The 18,376-nt window shown below is 33.6% G+C and overlaps 1 protein-coding gene across 1 annotated transcript; it reads left to right on the plus strand.

Annotated features, from left to right (window-relative positions):
- LOC18587139 (homeobox-leucine zipper protein HDG11) lies at nt 10,368–14,603 on the plus strand. The gene is made up of 11 exons (XM_018118346.1): nt 10,368–10,788; nt 10,928–11,076; nt 11,206–11,323; nt 11,405–11,593; nt 11,702–12,175; nt 12,280–12,381; nt 12,454–12,654; nt 12,763–12,943; nt 13,014–13,282; nt 13,398–13,487; nt 13,632–14,603. Exons 1-11 carry the CDS (start codon nt 10,765–10,767, stop codon nt 14,019–14,021), a joined length of 2,187 nt encoding a protein of 728 aa, XP_017973835.1. The 5' UTR covers nt 10,368–10,764; the 3' UTR covers nt 14,022–14,603.

The raw sequence follows: 18,376 nt of genomic DNA on the forward strand, positions 1-18,376 counted from the left end.
TTCTTCTTCTCTAAATTACCTCTACCCATTCCCAACCTATTGATGAGGGCAACCATTGCCAGACTAATATATTCAATCTGAGGATTTGAAGGCATCCAAGTATTTTGACATGGTTGGTTTCGGACAGGCAAAGGCTTTACATTTAAGAAGGAAGAACGGGTTGCCCTCTCCTCTGGAGTCTGGACTGTTGAAGTTCCTTCGGTATTACAATAAATTTATGCCGACCCTAATAACTAGTGATTTTGGTTTTTAATTGGGAATGAAAGGCAATTCAGGCTGGGATGGAGGGTACACGTTGGCCTAGCAATGAAATTGTTAGATTGACCAACCCCGTCGTGGATTCAATAAATTTAGTAATGTGAATGAGAACGCGTCGTCAATGCGTTTTTACCTATCTGCCTTAATTCGCTGCAAGGTTTCAATTTTTCTGCTCTCACTTCACAATCATTGGATGTCTTCTAGTTTAATTACATTTGATCAACCACTGAAATAAATTCTAATTTTGAACAGGTCCCATTACTCATCGTTTAGATTCAAACATATATTGAGGTTTTTCTTGATATATATATATATTGTCATCCATCCAGCAATGTCCAATTTTTGGGATTCGTAAATTGTGAAGTTGGCATCAAATTTGAAGGCCAGCATGCATAAATATGATCAACAACAAAATCATGTTCAATTGAGTGGCGAGTCAAAGCTTAATTTGATTTGAGCAATCGCATTTAAGCATGAAAAAGAGAGAAGTTGCAACTGTTTTTTATATAAATTTGTTAGCTCAAGCCTGTAAATGCATTCCCATCTACTAGCTCAACATATACTTTTATTATGCAGCTCCTCAAAAGAATCTCCCCAACCCATCAATCAAATTATGTCCCATCGTCAGTTTTCCTGTTTGAAAAGATCAAGGGCATAAATATATATATATGCCCAAACTGGTGAGGGAGAGGGACTGTTTAATCATGAAAATGAATGGAGTCCCGTATGTATGAAGATGAATGAGTATGATACGCTAACAGACGTACGTTGTCATTCCTTCGTGGAGATTAACTACAATTGGGGACTTGTCGAGGAAGATGACAATTAGTAGTGTAACTTTGGGAGAATGAGATGGCAACCGGTTGAATGAAATGCATGGTTAATATTTGTTCGTGATTCCCATAGTTGAAGAGCTGAAGGATGGTAAAGAATAAATTTGTGGATTAAAAACCGTATGTATCGCTGGACCATCCGTTTCCATTACGGTATTCAAGTGATGATCTGAAAGTACACGGTCGACCATCGATCATGACCTGCCTTGATGGTTAGGTTAACTATCCACTTTCTTAACCTACTGTATTCAAGCTTTCGTTTAATTATTTCATCTTTTAATTTCTTTGGAAAAACCTAAGGTTTGTTAATCATGCATTGCACAAGCCACCGCCAATTTGAATAAAGGAAAATGGTGATATGATGAGTAATATTGTTGACAATGTCCTTCAACCAGCTCGTTTTCGGGTGATGATGCCACCACTTCTTCTTCTTTGAGTTGCCTAATTAAGTTGAGTTGCCAGGTATGCTTTAATGAACCCCTGTTGCCTAAGCTGCATTGCTTAGTTAACCAAGCAATTGAAATGTCCTGGCCCATAAAATTTATGGCAGTTTCTTCTTGATGATTTATTTTTCTTGTTTGACCAACACAAAGTCGATGTAGATTATGTTAATCATTTATTATGTTTAAATATCATTGAAGGGGAAAACATGGTTACAAGAATTGTAATCAAATGGCCGTCATGTATATCTCATGGTGACTTTGGCATGTGCCCTGGTAAACAAGGAAGGCTCATCAACATTAATTGCCTATATATCACTAGAGGAGTTTTCCCCTCGTAACAGTGACGAAATCAGGATTTTTATATTCCGGGTGAAAACAGTATCTATAAAACAATCATATTACAACATTCAATGTTTGTGGAAGTAAAATTATAAAGAAAAAGTTAAAATAAAAATAAAATTATAATTTTCTTTTTCAAAAAATAAAATAAAATTTTAAAACTTATCCCTTCGCCTCTGCCTTGTAAGTCCTATGGATGGACGGGTTAGGTTAATTAAATTGGTAACCTAGACATTTATTTGAACCGTTTCACTTAACACTGTAATTTTCAATATTATTCAACAATGTAACAATACATATACATATGGGATATTCTCTTTACTCCAAAGATATCTACATCACATCTCTTTTCTTTTCTTTTTTATTTAAAGTTTAGGGTTTAGGGTTAAGATATAGGGTTATGAACAACAATTTTTAACTTGTTTAAAAGTCAAAATGAGCTTTCCCAATTACAATATTGATAGTAATACAAACAAATTAAATAAAATTTTAAATAGATAAATATATTCTTAATTATCTCACCTTGTTATAAATCGACATAAATCTCATCTTCAACAAGTACACTTTTTTTTTTTGCAACTTGGTAATGTGAAAGAGGCCCAAATTAATTTTCTGTTGTTATAAAAAATTTGTGCGCAAGAGTAGTCTCATTTTAGTTTAAATGTAACTATTGCCATGTGTCAATTATATATAAAAATAAATAAAATTAAACTATAAAGTTTGACATATTAATGTTTATAATTTTGGATATTTTGAAATTCAAACAATTTCAGATTTAGGTCATTTCAAATTCATATCATTTTGAGTTCAAGTCGTCTCAGATCGGGTTCAAAATAAAATGAGATTGATAATTAAATTTTACATTTTTAGTATTAAATTCTACAACAGATTGATTTCAAGTTTGAGTTACTTAAGTTTGATCGGTTCGAGTTTGAATTCTTTGGAATGAGTTTTCATATTGGAATTTAGTTTGTTACCCCAAACTCGAAGGGAAACTCTACTATTGTTTTATTGTAAGTTAATGGACGGACGCAACAAAGTATTTAATAATGTGGAAGATGTTACTTGGAATGTTTTGCATGTAAATCAAATGAAAATTAATGTATATGATGGTTAGGAAGCTGTGTCAATGCAGTCTACTCATTGGTAAAATATGGAGCAACATTTGCAAGACATAGAGCAAGTCAAGGAATCTTCTGAATGAAAAATGGGGATAGGGAAATTATAGATATTGACAAGTGAATTGGTCTTGGGAAGTCTATTTCTTTTCTTTTCTTTTCTTTAAAATCCCCCTGGCATCAATTAACAAATCTTAAATATTAATTGGTTCCAATAATTGTGTGTTATTTATAATCTCCTTAAAGACTTTTGCATTTCCAAGTGAAGGAAAATGCCAATTAAACTAATTAAGGAGAGGCTTAATTATTACAAACAACAATTGTGGCAAAAGCAATCATCAAGGATGATAGGCTACTGATTTATTTATTTATTTATTTAATACATTAAATACATTTGTTCAGTTTTTTTATTTGACATTAAACACATTTATGGATTTGGGATAAGGGATTGATTCCATTATTAGTTAATGACCAAGGAAAACAGCCTATAGATTTATCAACATTATGTAAGTAGTTTAATCTGAAAATTGAAGGGATGAAACATGATATGGAACATATATGATATATCCTCATCAGTTGTTGACTGGGATGCTTTTGCAAATGTATTGGAACATTTATGCAGGAGAGTTCTTAAAGAAAATAGAAAAAGGAGGTTTGGGAACCTGATGTTGAGCTCATAACAACAGGCAGAAAACTGCATTAAACAAGATCCTAAAGACTACACAAAACAAATAAAAGGGTAGGCATATGCCTGTCTGTATTTGTTCAAACATTTAAGCCATGTTTTCTTGTGCTTACATCCCAACTCCTTTGTTAGGGCCCACCAATGTATATTATTAATACACAAGTGAATTTCATACTTTGTTTCTATAATAAGTATCACATCCTCAAGTTCAAATCTCATTATATGTAATTTTTTATTCTACTTTATGTTAAATTTGTCCAACTATGTTACATACTGGTTTGTTTCATTAATTTCTTATATGAGAGATGTAGTACATAATTAAGTTGGTTGTGATTGTGATTTCTACATGTACATGTAATTTTCTCACAAAAAAACCTATATGCCCCGTATGAAATGATGCAATACCGTTTCCTTTCTTTGGTTTTCTCATTTGTAAGAAGATTCATTTGATGTAAAATTACATAACAGACGGTAACGCTCTTTTATCACTTAAATCTCATTTTATTTGATCTCAAGATTCGAATTCGAGATTCTCAAATTTTAAACCCTTATATGTTTTATGTTATTTGTTTCCCCAACTTTCATTTCCATTGAAGAGAATTATTACTTGTAGACAACAAAATACGAGTTGAACAGTGCCTTGAGAATTAGATAAAGGGTGTGCGTGTGATCATATATACTTTATAAGTCTTCTTGAGAAAACATAATGGTTATATATATATCTAATGTAGAATGTACAAGTACAATCTAATTTTTATTGAAGAGTCCAATACGAAGAAGAATAAAGGTTAAAAATTTTTAAAACTAATATGTTGAACTTAACCATTAACAATCAAAACATTTATAATAGATAATAATTTTATATAACATGTAAATCAAAAGAAATAAAAAAGACTTACAATAGTTCTCTAAAAAAGTTTTGTTTAACAATGGCAATCTCTTTCTCAATATAAACAACTAAAATATCCACAAAAAACTCATTATCTATTTTATTTTGAAGTCTTGTCTTTTTCAATATAAACGACTAAAAAATTAATACCATCAACATCCAATATTTTTATTTTATTCTATTTAAACTTAAAATACTAAATATTAAACTATAATGCATAAAATATAAATAGTTAAATAGGATATACAGAATTAATAATTTCCTCTTATATCATCTGGATTGTTTAAAAGGTTAAATACTCGAGATAATTTCTTTTCAACAAATATAAAACATAAAGCACATTAAAAAGATATATACTCAACGTAATTTTTCTTATATAATTAGGATTAATAAAAAAATAATATATTGGTGCTAGAACTTATATTTGAGAATTATATAATAATTTTTTAATTTTGAAAGACTAAAATCATTGAAAATAAAATCCATATAACTGGAAAAAAAAAAGATATACATGGCAAGTAGAAGATAAAACCTACATAACAAAAAAAAGAATATGGTTGATGGTTCGTAAAAATTTGAAAAAGAAAATCTATAAAAGCTTAGAACATATAAGCAAATAAAATAGAATTGAAAAATAAATAAATAAATAAATAATAATAATAATAATAATAATAATAAAAAAAAACTTTACTTCTTTATAATTTCACAATGAAATGACAAAAAAAAAAAGAAAGATAAGGAAAGGGGAGTGGAGAAACTCAAAACCTTAAGGAAAAATTTAAGAGTTTAAATAAAATTGAATGGAGCTAGTAAGGTCATTTTATTATTATTTTTCATTTATATTAATTATTCAATAAAAAATTATTTTGAGAGAATCACTAAACATATATATAATATATAAAAAATTTTAAAAATTTTGAAGGGCCATGCAAAGGGACACCCTGCCCTTGATTGTGAATTTGTTTAATGTTAAATAGATGTAGCGGGTCTATCATGGCATACACTTTAAAGGTTTGCACCACTAAAAGAATAAAGACATAATATCTAAAAAAGCTTTTAATATATTTAAAAATTTTTAAATAAATTTTTAATTTTTTTATAGTATTCAATTAAACTCTTATACTTTTTTTTAGTCAAATAAGTCTTTATAGTTGATGGTTAATTTAAGTAAAAATGTTATTTACATTCTATGTCACATCACAGTGACGTGGCACACTACATGTTATAGTGGATGATAGTGTGACATATTAATACGATATAATAACATGGTCATATGACATTTTTCGTTATTCACATTAATACCACGTGAGTAAAAAATGAACAATACATAACAATAATTGAATTACAATATTTTTTATAAATTCAAATATTTCTAATATAAATCAAAAGCAAACTAATATCGCATTCGAATTTGGGAATTAAAGAAACATTACCTATGAATTATGATAGATTAATGCTAAATGTTATGGATTTCAAATTTGACAACTTGTAATTTGCTACAACCTAAGCTTGGTGTTGAGGATTGAAATTATGCTTGAATACCTTGTGATTATAACTCTAGGGTAGAATGTATAACAATCTTATTATTTAGTTAGGACTCGTTAATGTTAAACGATGAAAATTTGATTCTACCTAAGAGAAAATTTTAATAGTTATGATGTGCTTATAATGTGATTGCATGCTTTTTCCCTAAAAGTTTAGTTGATGTTTTTACTATTTGTTTTTTGCTATCGAAAGCAAAAAAGGTGATTGGATATAAAAACAAAGGAAAGTTTTGAAGAATTATACAAAAGTAAAAGTCATAATTGTACTTTGATATAGACTAACTATGATATAATAATTGGTATTACATTTTAATTATTTGTTTATATGAAATTAATTATGATATTTACTTTTTACTTTTGCTTTATTATAATATTTCAAAAAATAAAAAGTAAATAATAAAAATTTCAAGTAAATGGAGTGAGAACAATGAATAATGAAATATTGTGGCGTGAAGCATGCAAAGCAATTGGCAGGGCCTTACTATGACATTGTCAACGAAATGCTCAAGGGGAGGCAGAGCTCGGGGGCGATGAGTGTGAATGTACATGTGGTGCTCCACATAGAAGAGAAGAAAAAAGATAAATAATATTAAAAGATAGAGGGGTTTTATGCCTAACTACATTAAATGGGTAGATCTAGTGGTCCACAACTCTCAAAAATTCTGCGGGAACTTTTGTCAAATGTAAGAATGGACCAGTGATGTAATGTTCGATAAATTGAATCGTACTGCATCACTCGCGCCCAGCCATCCGTAGACTTAGCTCGCAACTTAGCCCATTTTTACTCTTATATATCTTTTTATTGCACTCCTTTTTTTTTTTTTTATTAAGATTCAAAAAAGTTCTATACGTTTAAGTTTATGAAATCTTTCATTAACAACTATTAAAAAAATTTACATCCGATAAATATTCATGAACGAACAGGGATCAGAGTCACAATCTCCCAAAATTTTTAAAATCTTCTATATATGGTATTTTTTGTCTTAATGGTCCATTCAAAATTTTATATCCCTTTTTCCTCTTTGTCTTAGAACCTCAATAAAATTTGATTAGATCTGCCCTGTGAACAAAGGCTATCTTAACCTCACTATTGGATCAAACATAACAGGCAATAAGATCCAACTTCTTTCTTTTCCTTCAATACTTTTATCTAGCTACTGTCTGTTAGTGAAAGTTATAATATACTACTTCAAGGAAAGATTAGAAGATTAATGAAGTGTATACAGACAAATTGTCAGGAATATAGTAATTGAAATAGGGTGACCAAGATTGAGGTGCGGATTAGGTCACTTCTCTGTAATAAGAATTGGTTGCTTGGGATTAACAAAAAAACAGAGACAACAAACTCAGTCTCCCACTATGCATGTTAACCTACACAAGGTAGAAGGTAGAGGCTCCACCAAAAAATACAACTTCTTCACCTATTTAATTAGTTTATCCTAGTTCTCTTCATTCTTTAGCTTTGGGGTAGGACATTTCAGCTAAATTTGTGATTTAGGACATTTCTGAGGCTCTTTACATGTTGGAGGAATGTCTTTAAATGCTTGATGATTGTATGCACTTTTGGGTGATGGGAATTTATTTGTTTGATGTATGCTCATTATTTTATGCTTTTAGGTATTTAGGTTTTCATTACTTTTATAGTGGTATGGATTTTGGTTAAATATCATTTGGATGAAGTTTCATTTCGTTGCTTTGCTTGAACATCGATCCAATATGCCATCATACACAACATGAATTGCATGAAATTCTTAGGTTGAAGTTGAATTGTTTCTTGGTATCTTGTATAGCACTTGCATGAAATTTGATGACTTGGGTCTTGAAAATTTAGAGTTCAATGTTTCAAATCTTTCATCTCTATGGCTTTTCATGTGAATTTGTCTCGTGGATTCTAAATGAAGTTTTACTTATAATTGCTTGGATGTTAAATTCATTTGATGTTAGGTTGATTAGAAGTAATTTAGAGATTTTTTATTTTGTATGAACTGAGTGCTTACATATAAAAATGTCAACGAATAGAGTATCCATTATTGTTAAGTTTTCTTACTTCGAATCTTGTTATTTGATAAAATATCCGAATCTTATAATTACTTGATTAAAATTTAAAATTTAAAATTTAAACACTATTTGTTAAATATATTGACTCATTAAATACTTGATTAAAATAAATTTAAAATCAGTTTTAATGTACATTATTAATGAACATTAAATTAATAAATTGAAGTTAGTTTGTAAAAAATAAATTGAAATTCAAAATTGTATTTAGAATAATTAATAAATTTTAGTTGTATTCATTAATTATAAGGAATTTATAAAAAAGTAATATATAAAAATAAAAATTATTATTTATAATCAGATTGGGTAGTGACTGGGTATCCTAAGATCACTACCCAAACTCGTGATCTTTAGCAGTTTTACTATCCAAAGTAAATTATATAATATCCTTCCTTATCTAATTTAATCAGATTGGAAAATACAAAACACTGGATTAACAAATAACTTATTTATTTATTCTTCAAAAAAAAAAACAAATAATTTATTTACATATTAAAATTGATTATAGATATGCTTGATTGAAAATTAGGAGCAATTGTATTGTTTGAATTTATTGAGCTTTCTTCTAAGTATGAATGCTTGTTCAAAATTGTTTTGGAAATATGGACTCACATATTTGGTCTAGAATTGCTTGTTTTGCAATACATTATGCAAAACGGATTTGAAAATAGAAAAAAATTGGAAATGAAAATTCAAGATTTGGATATGAATGAATTTCTTGTAAATTAAAATATTTATGCAAGTTCCAATATTTAAATTATAATTAAAAATTTATATATTGGTTTTAATTTTATCTCAATATTTGGATAAATAAGTTAAAATTTTTAAATTAATTCTTATAACATAAATTTCATTTAATTATATATTTATATATTCTTATGCAATTTTTTCATGTAAAATAAACATTTGATGATAAAAATTACTTGATAGTCAATATGGAAATAACCCAAACTTGAAATGGCTTGAGATTCAAAATAAAATATCCTATGAAATAACTTCATTCAGTATGATCGAATTCAAAATAATTTAAAGCTAGTAAGAATTTGATTGGCTTGAACAATCGAAACACACCATGACCGGACTTGAAACAGTATACGACCAGACAAAATTGGTAATCCGAATTGACTAAAACCCGAGGTTTTCGTATGTCCAAGACAAGCATGGGTCCGAACCTCAAGTGCGGAAACTTAGTGAAGTTGAGCATGAAGGATACGACTAAAGAAATATGACAATAAACGAAAAAGAAAAAGAAAAAAAACCATTGATTTAAGGAATAAAAGAATTGAGGGAGGGAAAGGAAAGAATATTTAGGCCGCACGATTGTGTAACATGATGAAAAGGAGGGTTTATAAATGGCGATAGATTGCGGTCAGGAAATGAGAAGGGGTGAGCGCAGAGAATGAGGGCCCCCCCCCCCCCCACTCCCCTCCAAAAAGGTATCGTGTTTGACTTTTAGCAAGCGGCCTTGTAGTGTGCGTAAACAGCCAAGAATGTAAGGCTCAGCTTGGAATTTGGGTCCTAGCGAAAAGGTGAGGACCTTTTCAAGACTCGTGAGAAAGATCAGAGAAAAAGAAAACAAAAGGGCAAAAAGGTTAGTTTTGTCATTATAGGCTTGTAATGATTCACTTTGTAGGCTTTAATTGAAAGATCAAAGTTACAACATTAGTATTGGTAATCAGTATATGTGTTTTTCAGAAATGGCGTTAAAATTTGGAAAAAGAAGAAAAGGGCCAATGGGAGGGGTTGGTTTGGTAAATTTAATGTTAGTTAATTCAGGATTTGAAAAAAGAGCTTGTAAAGGGTTTCAAAATGAGATCAAGGAAGCATGTCTCGTTGTTTTGTCGCAATTGGTAAATTAAAAGGCGTTTTTGTGTTGTGCCTGCCTGGAGAGGGGACACGGTGAGTGTGAGTGTATGATGAAGTAGTACTGGAAAACTAGTTGTGAAATGCAAGGTAAAATAAAAAAAAATAATAAATAGAGAGAGAGAGAGAGAGAGAGAGAGGAGGAAGAAGAAGAAAATAAAAAGGTAAAAGGGAGTGTGTGTGTGTNAAAAATAAATAAGAGAGAGAGAGAGAGAGAGAGAGAGGAGGAGGAAATGGAAATAAAAATAAAAAGGGGGATGTGTGTGTGTGTAGGTGTCCAAAACGGGCAAAAAGTTCTCTTATTTATTTAAATATTTGGAGAAGAGGCAAAGGCTCTTTTAAAACCCATCAGTTACGCACTTTTTGACATAGTGAAACAAAGACGGAAGGGAAGGGAAGGGAAGGCAGAGAAATAAAACATTGATTTATGCAAATGCAAGAGGCGAGGTAGAGGGTCGTAGCAGTGGCTGTTGCTGGCTGGTTAGGCTGCTTGGCTTATCGCTACTGCTACTTATTAGTTAGTGTGAGAGTATTAGTTATTAGTAATAGTGGGGAGAGCGGGGGGTGGGGTGGCTGCCTGCCTCTCTCTGCCTTCTGCCTGGTCCTCTCTCACAGAGCCTTTATTACACCGCAAAAAATCCACTACCCATTTTCTGCCTAAACTCACTCACCCAAAATCATGCCACTATCTTTGAAATTTCAGCCGTTTTTCTTCCTGTGAAAAAGAAACCAATAATATGCCTATTTCCATTCAAAAACAAGTACGATACTCTTTTCCTTGTCTTGCTTTTGATCTCGAGTGGTAGAAAACACACACACACACAAAGGCGATGATGGGCGGTGTTGAATCCCGAAAGGTTGTTCCAATTGAATAAACGGCCTCCTTTTTCTTTTTTCAAGGTGTTTCTGGAAGGGACGTCCAGTCCATATATGGAGTACGGAAGCGGAGGAGGGAGTGGGTCCGGTGGGGACCACGATGCCTCCGACCCTTCCCGCCGGAAAAAGCGTTACCATCGCCATACTGCTCACCAGATTCAGAGGCTTGAAGCGTAAGAAGACAGGCGACCTTTTTTTTCTTGTTCGTTTGGTTAATTTTCCTTGTTATTTTTGTCAATAATGATAAAGAAAACAAAAACTGGGTTTTTGTTTTGTTTTGTTTGGTTGGTGGCAACGTGAAGAATGTTCAAGGAGTGCCCACACCCGGATGAGAAGCAAAGGCTACAGTTGAGTAGGGAGCTGGGCTTGGCACCCAGGCAGATCAAGTTTTGGTTCCAGAACAGAAGGACCCAGATGAAGGTAGGTTAACTCTCTCAGTCAGTCGCTTAGTGTGCTTTTGTTTTTCTTCAGTTTACCTTTGTCTCTGTGTCTCTCCTTCAGGCGCAACACGAAAGAGCCGATAACTGTGCTCTTCGTGCAGAGAATGATAAGATCCGATGTGAGAACATAGCCATCAGAGAAGCACTCAAGAATGTCATCTGCCCTTCTTGCGGTGGCCCTCCTGCCACCGAGGATTCCTATTTTGATGAGCAAAAGTTGCGAATGGAGAATGCCCAATTAAAGGAGGAGGTTTTTTCCTTTTCGTTTTTGCTAAGCTTGCTTTTCTTCTTTTTCCTTCAGTAAACAAACAAAACAAAACCAAAACTTAACTATGTTTTGTTTTTTCGCACTCTGCAGCTTGATAGAGTGTCTAGCATTGCAGCCAAGTACATAGGGAGGCCGATATCCCAACTCCCGCCAGTACAGCCTATTCATGTTTCTTCATTGGATTTAACCATGGCAAGTTTTGGCGGCCATGGGGTTGGTGTTGCTGGTCCTTCCCTCGATCTTGATCTTCTCCCTGGAAGTTCCTCCACAATGCCGAATTTACCTTTCCAACCAATTGCTATCTCGGACATGGATAAATCCCTCATGACCGATATTGCGGCAAATGCAATGGAGGAACTGCTCAGGCTTTTGCAGACCAATGAACCTTTGTGGATCAAGTCCACCAATGATGGCAGAGATGTTCTTAATCTTGAAAGCTATGAAAGGATTTTTCCTAGAGCTAATACACACTTTAAATCTCCCAATGTTCGGATTGAAGCTTCTAGAGACTCTGGTGTTGTCATCATGAATGGTTTAGCATTGGTTGACATGTTCATGGATTCTGTAAGTTGTTGTTCATTTTATTTTTTAAAAAAACGTAAACCATAAACCCCTCCTCTTTGGGAATCGATCAAAATTTTGATGGGTGAACTTCAAACTTTTTACAGAACAAATGGGTGGACCTATTTCCAACTATTGTGTCAATGGCCAAGACTATCGAAATAATTTCATCTGGAATGATGGGCAGTCATAGTGGTTCTTTGCAATTGGTAAAACCGCTTATGAATGGTGTTTATTGAATTTTTACTTCTGGCTTTTTTCTAATTCTCTGCTTGTGGCAGATGTATGAAGAGTTGCAGGTGCTTTCACCGCTGGTACCAACGCGTGAATTTTATATCCTTCGCTTCTGTCAGCAAATTGAGCCAGGCTTATGGGCTATAGTGAATATATCATATGATTTTCCCCAATTTGCTTCTCAATGTCGATCTCATAGGCTTCCTTCTGGATGCTTGATTCAGGACATGCCTAATGGCTACTCCAAGGTTGATCAAGTTTATTCTTTTAGTTGATTATTTACTCATCAATTACACTCAACTTTAATCTTAAATGAATGGCTTTTTTTTTTTTTAATGAATGGCTAATACTCATAGGTTACCTGGATGGAGCATGTTGAGATTGAAGACAAGACTCCAACTCATCGGCTCTATAGGGATCTCATTCACAGTGGTTTGGCATTTGGAGCAGAAAGGTGGCTTGCTACTCTCCAGAGAATGTGTGAGAGGTTTGCTTGCCTAATGGTATCAGGCACTTCAACCCGGGATCTTGGGGGAGGTAAGTTTCAATAATTCATGCACTCCGTTTTACTTTCGCAGAGCTCTGAATAAATTTCCAAATGTTTCAGTAATTCCATCTCCTGATGGCAAGAGAAGCATGATGAAGCTTGCTCAAAGGATGGTCAACAATTTCTGCACAAGCATCAGCACATCCAATAGTCATCGGTGGACAACACTTTCTGGTTTGAATGAAGTTGGTGTTCGGGTTACTGTTCATAAGAGTTCTGATCCTGGACAACCTAATGGTGTAGTTCTTAGTGCAGCTACTACCTTCTGGCTTCCTGTTACTCCTCAAAATGTCTTCAACTTCTTCAAGGATGAGAGAACTCGACCTCAGGTATAATCAGATTAATCAATGTCAAGTGTTTGCAACTGCCCTATAACTGTATATATAAGTCAGCTTCTTAGTTTCTTACTGTTACATTGCTTTCTACTTTTGTTCTTTTCTTTAGTGGGATGTTCTATCGAATAGCAATGCAGTGCAAGAGGTTGCTCATATTGCAAATGGGTCACATCCGGGCAATTGCATATCTGTTCTACGAGTGAGACTCTTTAAATTGAAGCATTTTTGTTTGTTTTCTCCAATTTAAACTTCATGCTTTCTTTCTTCTTTGGTTTAATAAGAATTTGTTGCAAAGCTCTGATGATTTTTTGTTCTGTGTACTTGAAAACTGTTTTTGAAATAGGCCTTTAATACTAGTCAGAACAATATGTTAATACTTCAAGAGAGCTGCATAGACAGCTCAGGGTCACTAGTGGTATATTGCCCAGTTGATTTGCCTGCCATCAACGTAGCAATGAGCGGTGAGGATCCTTCATATATTCCACTGCTGCCATCAGGTTTTACAATTTCACCTGATGGCCATCCAGACCAAGGAGATGGAGCATCAACGAGCTCTACTGTGCATGGAAACATGGGAAGATCTGGGGGTTCACTAATTACAGTAGCTTTTCAGATACTAGTGAGCAGCTTGCCATCTGCTAAGCTGAACTTAGAGTCGGTGACAACTGTTAATAACCTTATCGGCACCACTGTCCAGCAAATTAAGAGTGCTTTGAACTGTCCTAGTTCCTGATGATCTGGTTCCCTTACTGCTACACAACTGTTTTACCTCTCTCCCCATCGTCTTTAAATATTGAGATCAGAGAAATTCAGAGTCTCTTTGCGCTGGTGGTATTCAATGTGAGGGAAGTATTGTGGTTAGTTGGGACTTTCAATGCCCTCTCATCAAGAGCTGAAGCCGCTTATTTACTGCTTGCTGCTGCTATTGCTGTTTCTGCTGCCAAACTTGATTACAATCTACAGCAACTAATGTTTTTCATTTATTTTTATTTTTTGGGGGGGTTTTTTACAAGGCATTTTGGGTTTTTGCAATTTACCTTGGAAGAGTGGCTGGCTACTAGTCTTAAGAGGAGTCAAGAACGCACCATACGTTGTCTTTCCTGCTGCACCTCTCATTGTTTTTGCCTTAATGTTTTTTTGTCCTCTCTCTGCTCCATCCTCTCACATTTGCTACTCTACTCTACTCTACAAGACAGCAAGAAAAAGTTGTATGGTTCGGGTATTGACTTCTGTTCATGGACTTTGATTTTATCTTTCTGTGGATCATCTTTTATTCACTGCTGTTCTCTTGCAATAAAACTCTTTCTTTTCTCTCTCTCTCTCTAATATGCTTACTTGCGTGCGTGCGTGCATGTGTGATAGGCGGCAGCCAGCCATGCCTCGAAACAAAGTCATCAAAGTCGTGGGGCCACAATTTGACAGTTAGAACAGCTTTGTAGCTGGCTTTCTATTTCAATGTTGGGCTGCATGCTTTCTCCCTAAGCAGTTGAGTTCCAACGTAAAATTTAGTAATCTGCCTGCCCTTCCTTCGCCTTTAGCCTTTAGGATTTTATTACTGGGGACACAAGACTCAAGAGAGGCGAACCATCTGCACCACTCGACTACCCGGCCTTTTTACGGTATGGGCCCCCTTCTTAGAAATCAATTTACTAATAAAACATGCTCGCATCTCTATTGATTACTGACAAATTTGAGGATCCATCTGCAATTTACACAAATGATTGAATCAGGTTTGCTGCCTACTTGGTACAGTAGTAGAAGAAACTACATTGTATCGTAGCCGTGGCTGTTCTACTTCACCAAATTGTTAATACCCACGACCTTTTTACTCGCAAGAGGTCCGCGCCTCGCCTCGCAGCGGAACCATTTGTTTTAGTAAAATAGACAAATTTTTTTCATATAAACTTTTTAAAACAGTTGTACTGTTTTGCAAGCTACAACGTGTTTTAATAAAATTATGTTAGTTGTAAAATCATGATTAAAAAAATAAGATTTATCATTGAAATATAATGCTAAACAAATTAAATAATACAAAATAATTTATAAAAACTATTTTAACATAATTTACCAATCAACTAATCAAACTTTTTTTTTTCTTTTACAAATCTCTTCTTTTCTTTTTTGCTCTTTATTTTCTTTCTTTTCTTTTTTCTCACTTTTTCTTTTTAAAATTTTCTTCTCTTTTGTTGCCTTTGACTTGCCCTCGTCGACTTGCTCTATTATTAATTTGGCGACGAGGCGGGATTGTAACGACAACTCTCATTCCCTACTCTCTCTCTCTCTCTCTTTGTCTCTTTCTCTCTCCTTTCTTCCCACTCTCCCTTCCCCTCATTTTTTTGGGCATTGTCGGTATGAGTGGCACATGTTTCACCTTAACTTCTACAAGTATAGATAATTAGATAATTTAACCTCTATTATTCCACAAGGAATCGACTTGATTAAATAAAAAAAAAGCACAGTTTCTTTACTTAGTAATTATTCAATTAAAATAGATAACATCTCATGTTGTCATGCATATATCTAAAGATATATAGGTGGATTGACAATCTTGAGTGGTCTATCAATCATTAACATGATGCAAATGTTGGTATATTCCCTTAAGCCAATTGGATTGGTTAAGGAATATATATTGTTATTTAATGCATATTTAATCGCGTAACTATATGTGATAGAGGTTTTCCTTCATGTTAGTGCAATAATAAGCAGTTGTTAAGTACTAATTGGATGATGCCCATGGAACATAAAGGCCTTGCAAGAGAATTGTAAAGTTGTTACAATTATGAGATCACTATGCATCAAAGCCATGTTCCTAAAAGTGTTTTTGGTCATTGTATTGTCAAGACTAGTACATGTTTAACCTTCTTACTTGAGGATAACATGTAGATGCTTGTTAAAGAACAAGTTCACCAAACATGACTTGCTATAAGAACTCCATTTGGTATTTCATTCGAGTGTCTACGAAATATGTTTTTATGTGATAGTCATGCAACTAATCCTCAGACTTGCGACACCAGGTTTGTCACGACCCAAATTCTAGGCCATGACCGTGGCCCAATGGACATAGCCCACTAAGCCCAAGCAAGCCTATCTATATGACCTGTTTATCATTCCATCAAAAGTTGCTAAAGTTATATTTCATAATTCCAATTCAAAATAATGCTAACCATTGCCATCTCGTAATGGCATTTCTAATCAAATATACATATATTGTTTAAAACATATATCTTAATAATTTACATCGGGTTTGTCTATACACAACAAAAAGGATACTCGACTTTCAGAGGAGAGACTCGGGTGAAAGTTCAGCTATTGAATGTCGAGATACCTACCAAGGAAACGAATCTACAAGGACACCTCGACCTAGTTACCGGCTGTGTCACGACCCGGAACTCCCCATCGGGCCCGTGACAACCGCCGCGAGGCCTCGACAAACATTCTTCACCCCGAATGTCGATCGAAACCCCGCAAGGCTCTCGTATCAGCTTTCGCACTTCCCCGGTGAACAATAGCTATCAAATATCAAAATTCAAGGGATTACAAATCATTTTCAAATCAGAACATAACATTTTGTTTTCTAGCTCACAGGGGCATTTTCGTCATTTCATTTTTTTTTTGAAAATCTCAAAACTTGCTAAAAATGTAGTAGGTAAGCAGAGAATATATATTTAATGATTTAAAAACAAATTAAATATCTAAAACGTTCATTTGAAGTGAAAATTTGATCATTTGAATATAATAAAAATATTTAATAAAATAACTATTTTCTTGTAAAATAATTTTCGTAAAACTATCGGTACATAATTCTTATAGCGTAAAAGTTAATTATATTCATATATACTATAAAGCAAATAACCAAAGCATAAAATTTCTTTACAGTGACACGTGGGCCTACCTCTAACCAAAATGCATCGGAAGCTGAAAACCTATAGCTTTTACCGATTCAAGTCCAAATGAAAGTCCTTGTCAAAGTCAACTAATTATGGAATTCCCTGAGCTTGAAATGTGAGGAAATGAGGGTGGTGAGATTATAAAATCCCAGTGAGTAAACAGACACCATCTAAACTATCTAAAATCGAGTAAATGGAGACAATTAAAATAAGTCATCATACTGTAATTTCATTACCTTTCAACTCATTTCAACCAAATAAAATCAATCCATATAAATCGAGTAATCAACTTGGCTTATGAATTTCTTAAAACTTTGGCTCGTGCCAAAACTCATACTCGGTGATACCTTGCGCAGGGCATCCAACCGAGTCCGCCAAGGCTGTTAAAATTTGGTATACACTTAAAATATATTTTTAGTTTGAGAAAATACAGCCGTTCCTTGGCGTTGGTTGAGTTCCCCTTCACGTGGTGGTTTGGCGTGAAGTGAACCCTAAGCTTTACCCCAGGAGATACCCTACGCGCCTCTCCGTTCGAGATAAGAATATAATGGAGTTTTCCGTGCCCCTCTAATAGGCTGGTCCACGGAACCCCCTCTGCAGTGAATAATTAATATATAATCCACCAATCAATAAAATTCATTCTAGCATGACATGACAATTTATCGCAACCTAGCCTCTCAAGGCTGAATACACAGTATAAATAATTCTAATACCAAGATTAGTTTAGCCATTCATGCTTATTTATTGTCATAAGCCATTCAATTCAAAACCATAAATTTGCAACACAAGCAGGCAGTCTCCAATTACTCTATTTTCAAAACCAGTATTCAATTTTTTAGAAAATTTATAAAATCATTTTATAAAATCACAATTTCTCTTAAAACATAACAATTTACTGTTTTAAACCCATTTTCCATAAAATCACACAATTGTATAAAATTACTCTAGATAATTAAGACGATAATAAGTTCACTCACAGTTCTAGGAGTCAATATACTCCTAATCCTAGTCTCCAAGCACAATTTCTGTACTTTTACCAGTGTACTTTGCTCACCATCTATCCACAATGTACAATACATAATTCATCACATCAATGCTTGACCATTATAAAATCAATTCAGGCTCGGTATATATGCATGATATGATATACAACTTATCAAACTACCGCTTAAATGCGGTGCTGACCTAATTCGGCCTATTA

The sequence above is a fragment of the Theobroma cacao genome, chromosome 3 (assembly GCF_000208745.1).
Source record: "Theobroma cacao cultivar B97-61/B2 chromosome 3, Criollo_cocoa_genome_V2, whole genome shotgun sequence".
Taxonomy (NCBI): domain Eukaryota; kingdom Viridiplantae; phylum Streptophyta; class Magnoliopsida; order Malvales; family Malvaceae; genus Theobroma; species Theobroma cacao.

Excerpts from the sequence above, each read along its gene's own strand:
- LOC18587139 (XM_018118346.1), top strand. The coding sequence starts at position 10,765 with ATGCCTATTTCCATTCAAAAACAA. Across the intron at positions 11,594-11,701 it reads ATGCCCAATTAAAGGAGGAG|CTTGATAGAGTGTCTAGCAT; the intron begins GTTTTTTCCTTT and ends CGCACTCTGCAG. Across the intron at positions 13,283-13,397 it reads ATGAGAGAACTCGACCTCAG|TGGGATGTTCTATCGAATAG; the intron begins GTATAATCAGAT and ends TCTTTTCTTTAG.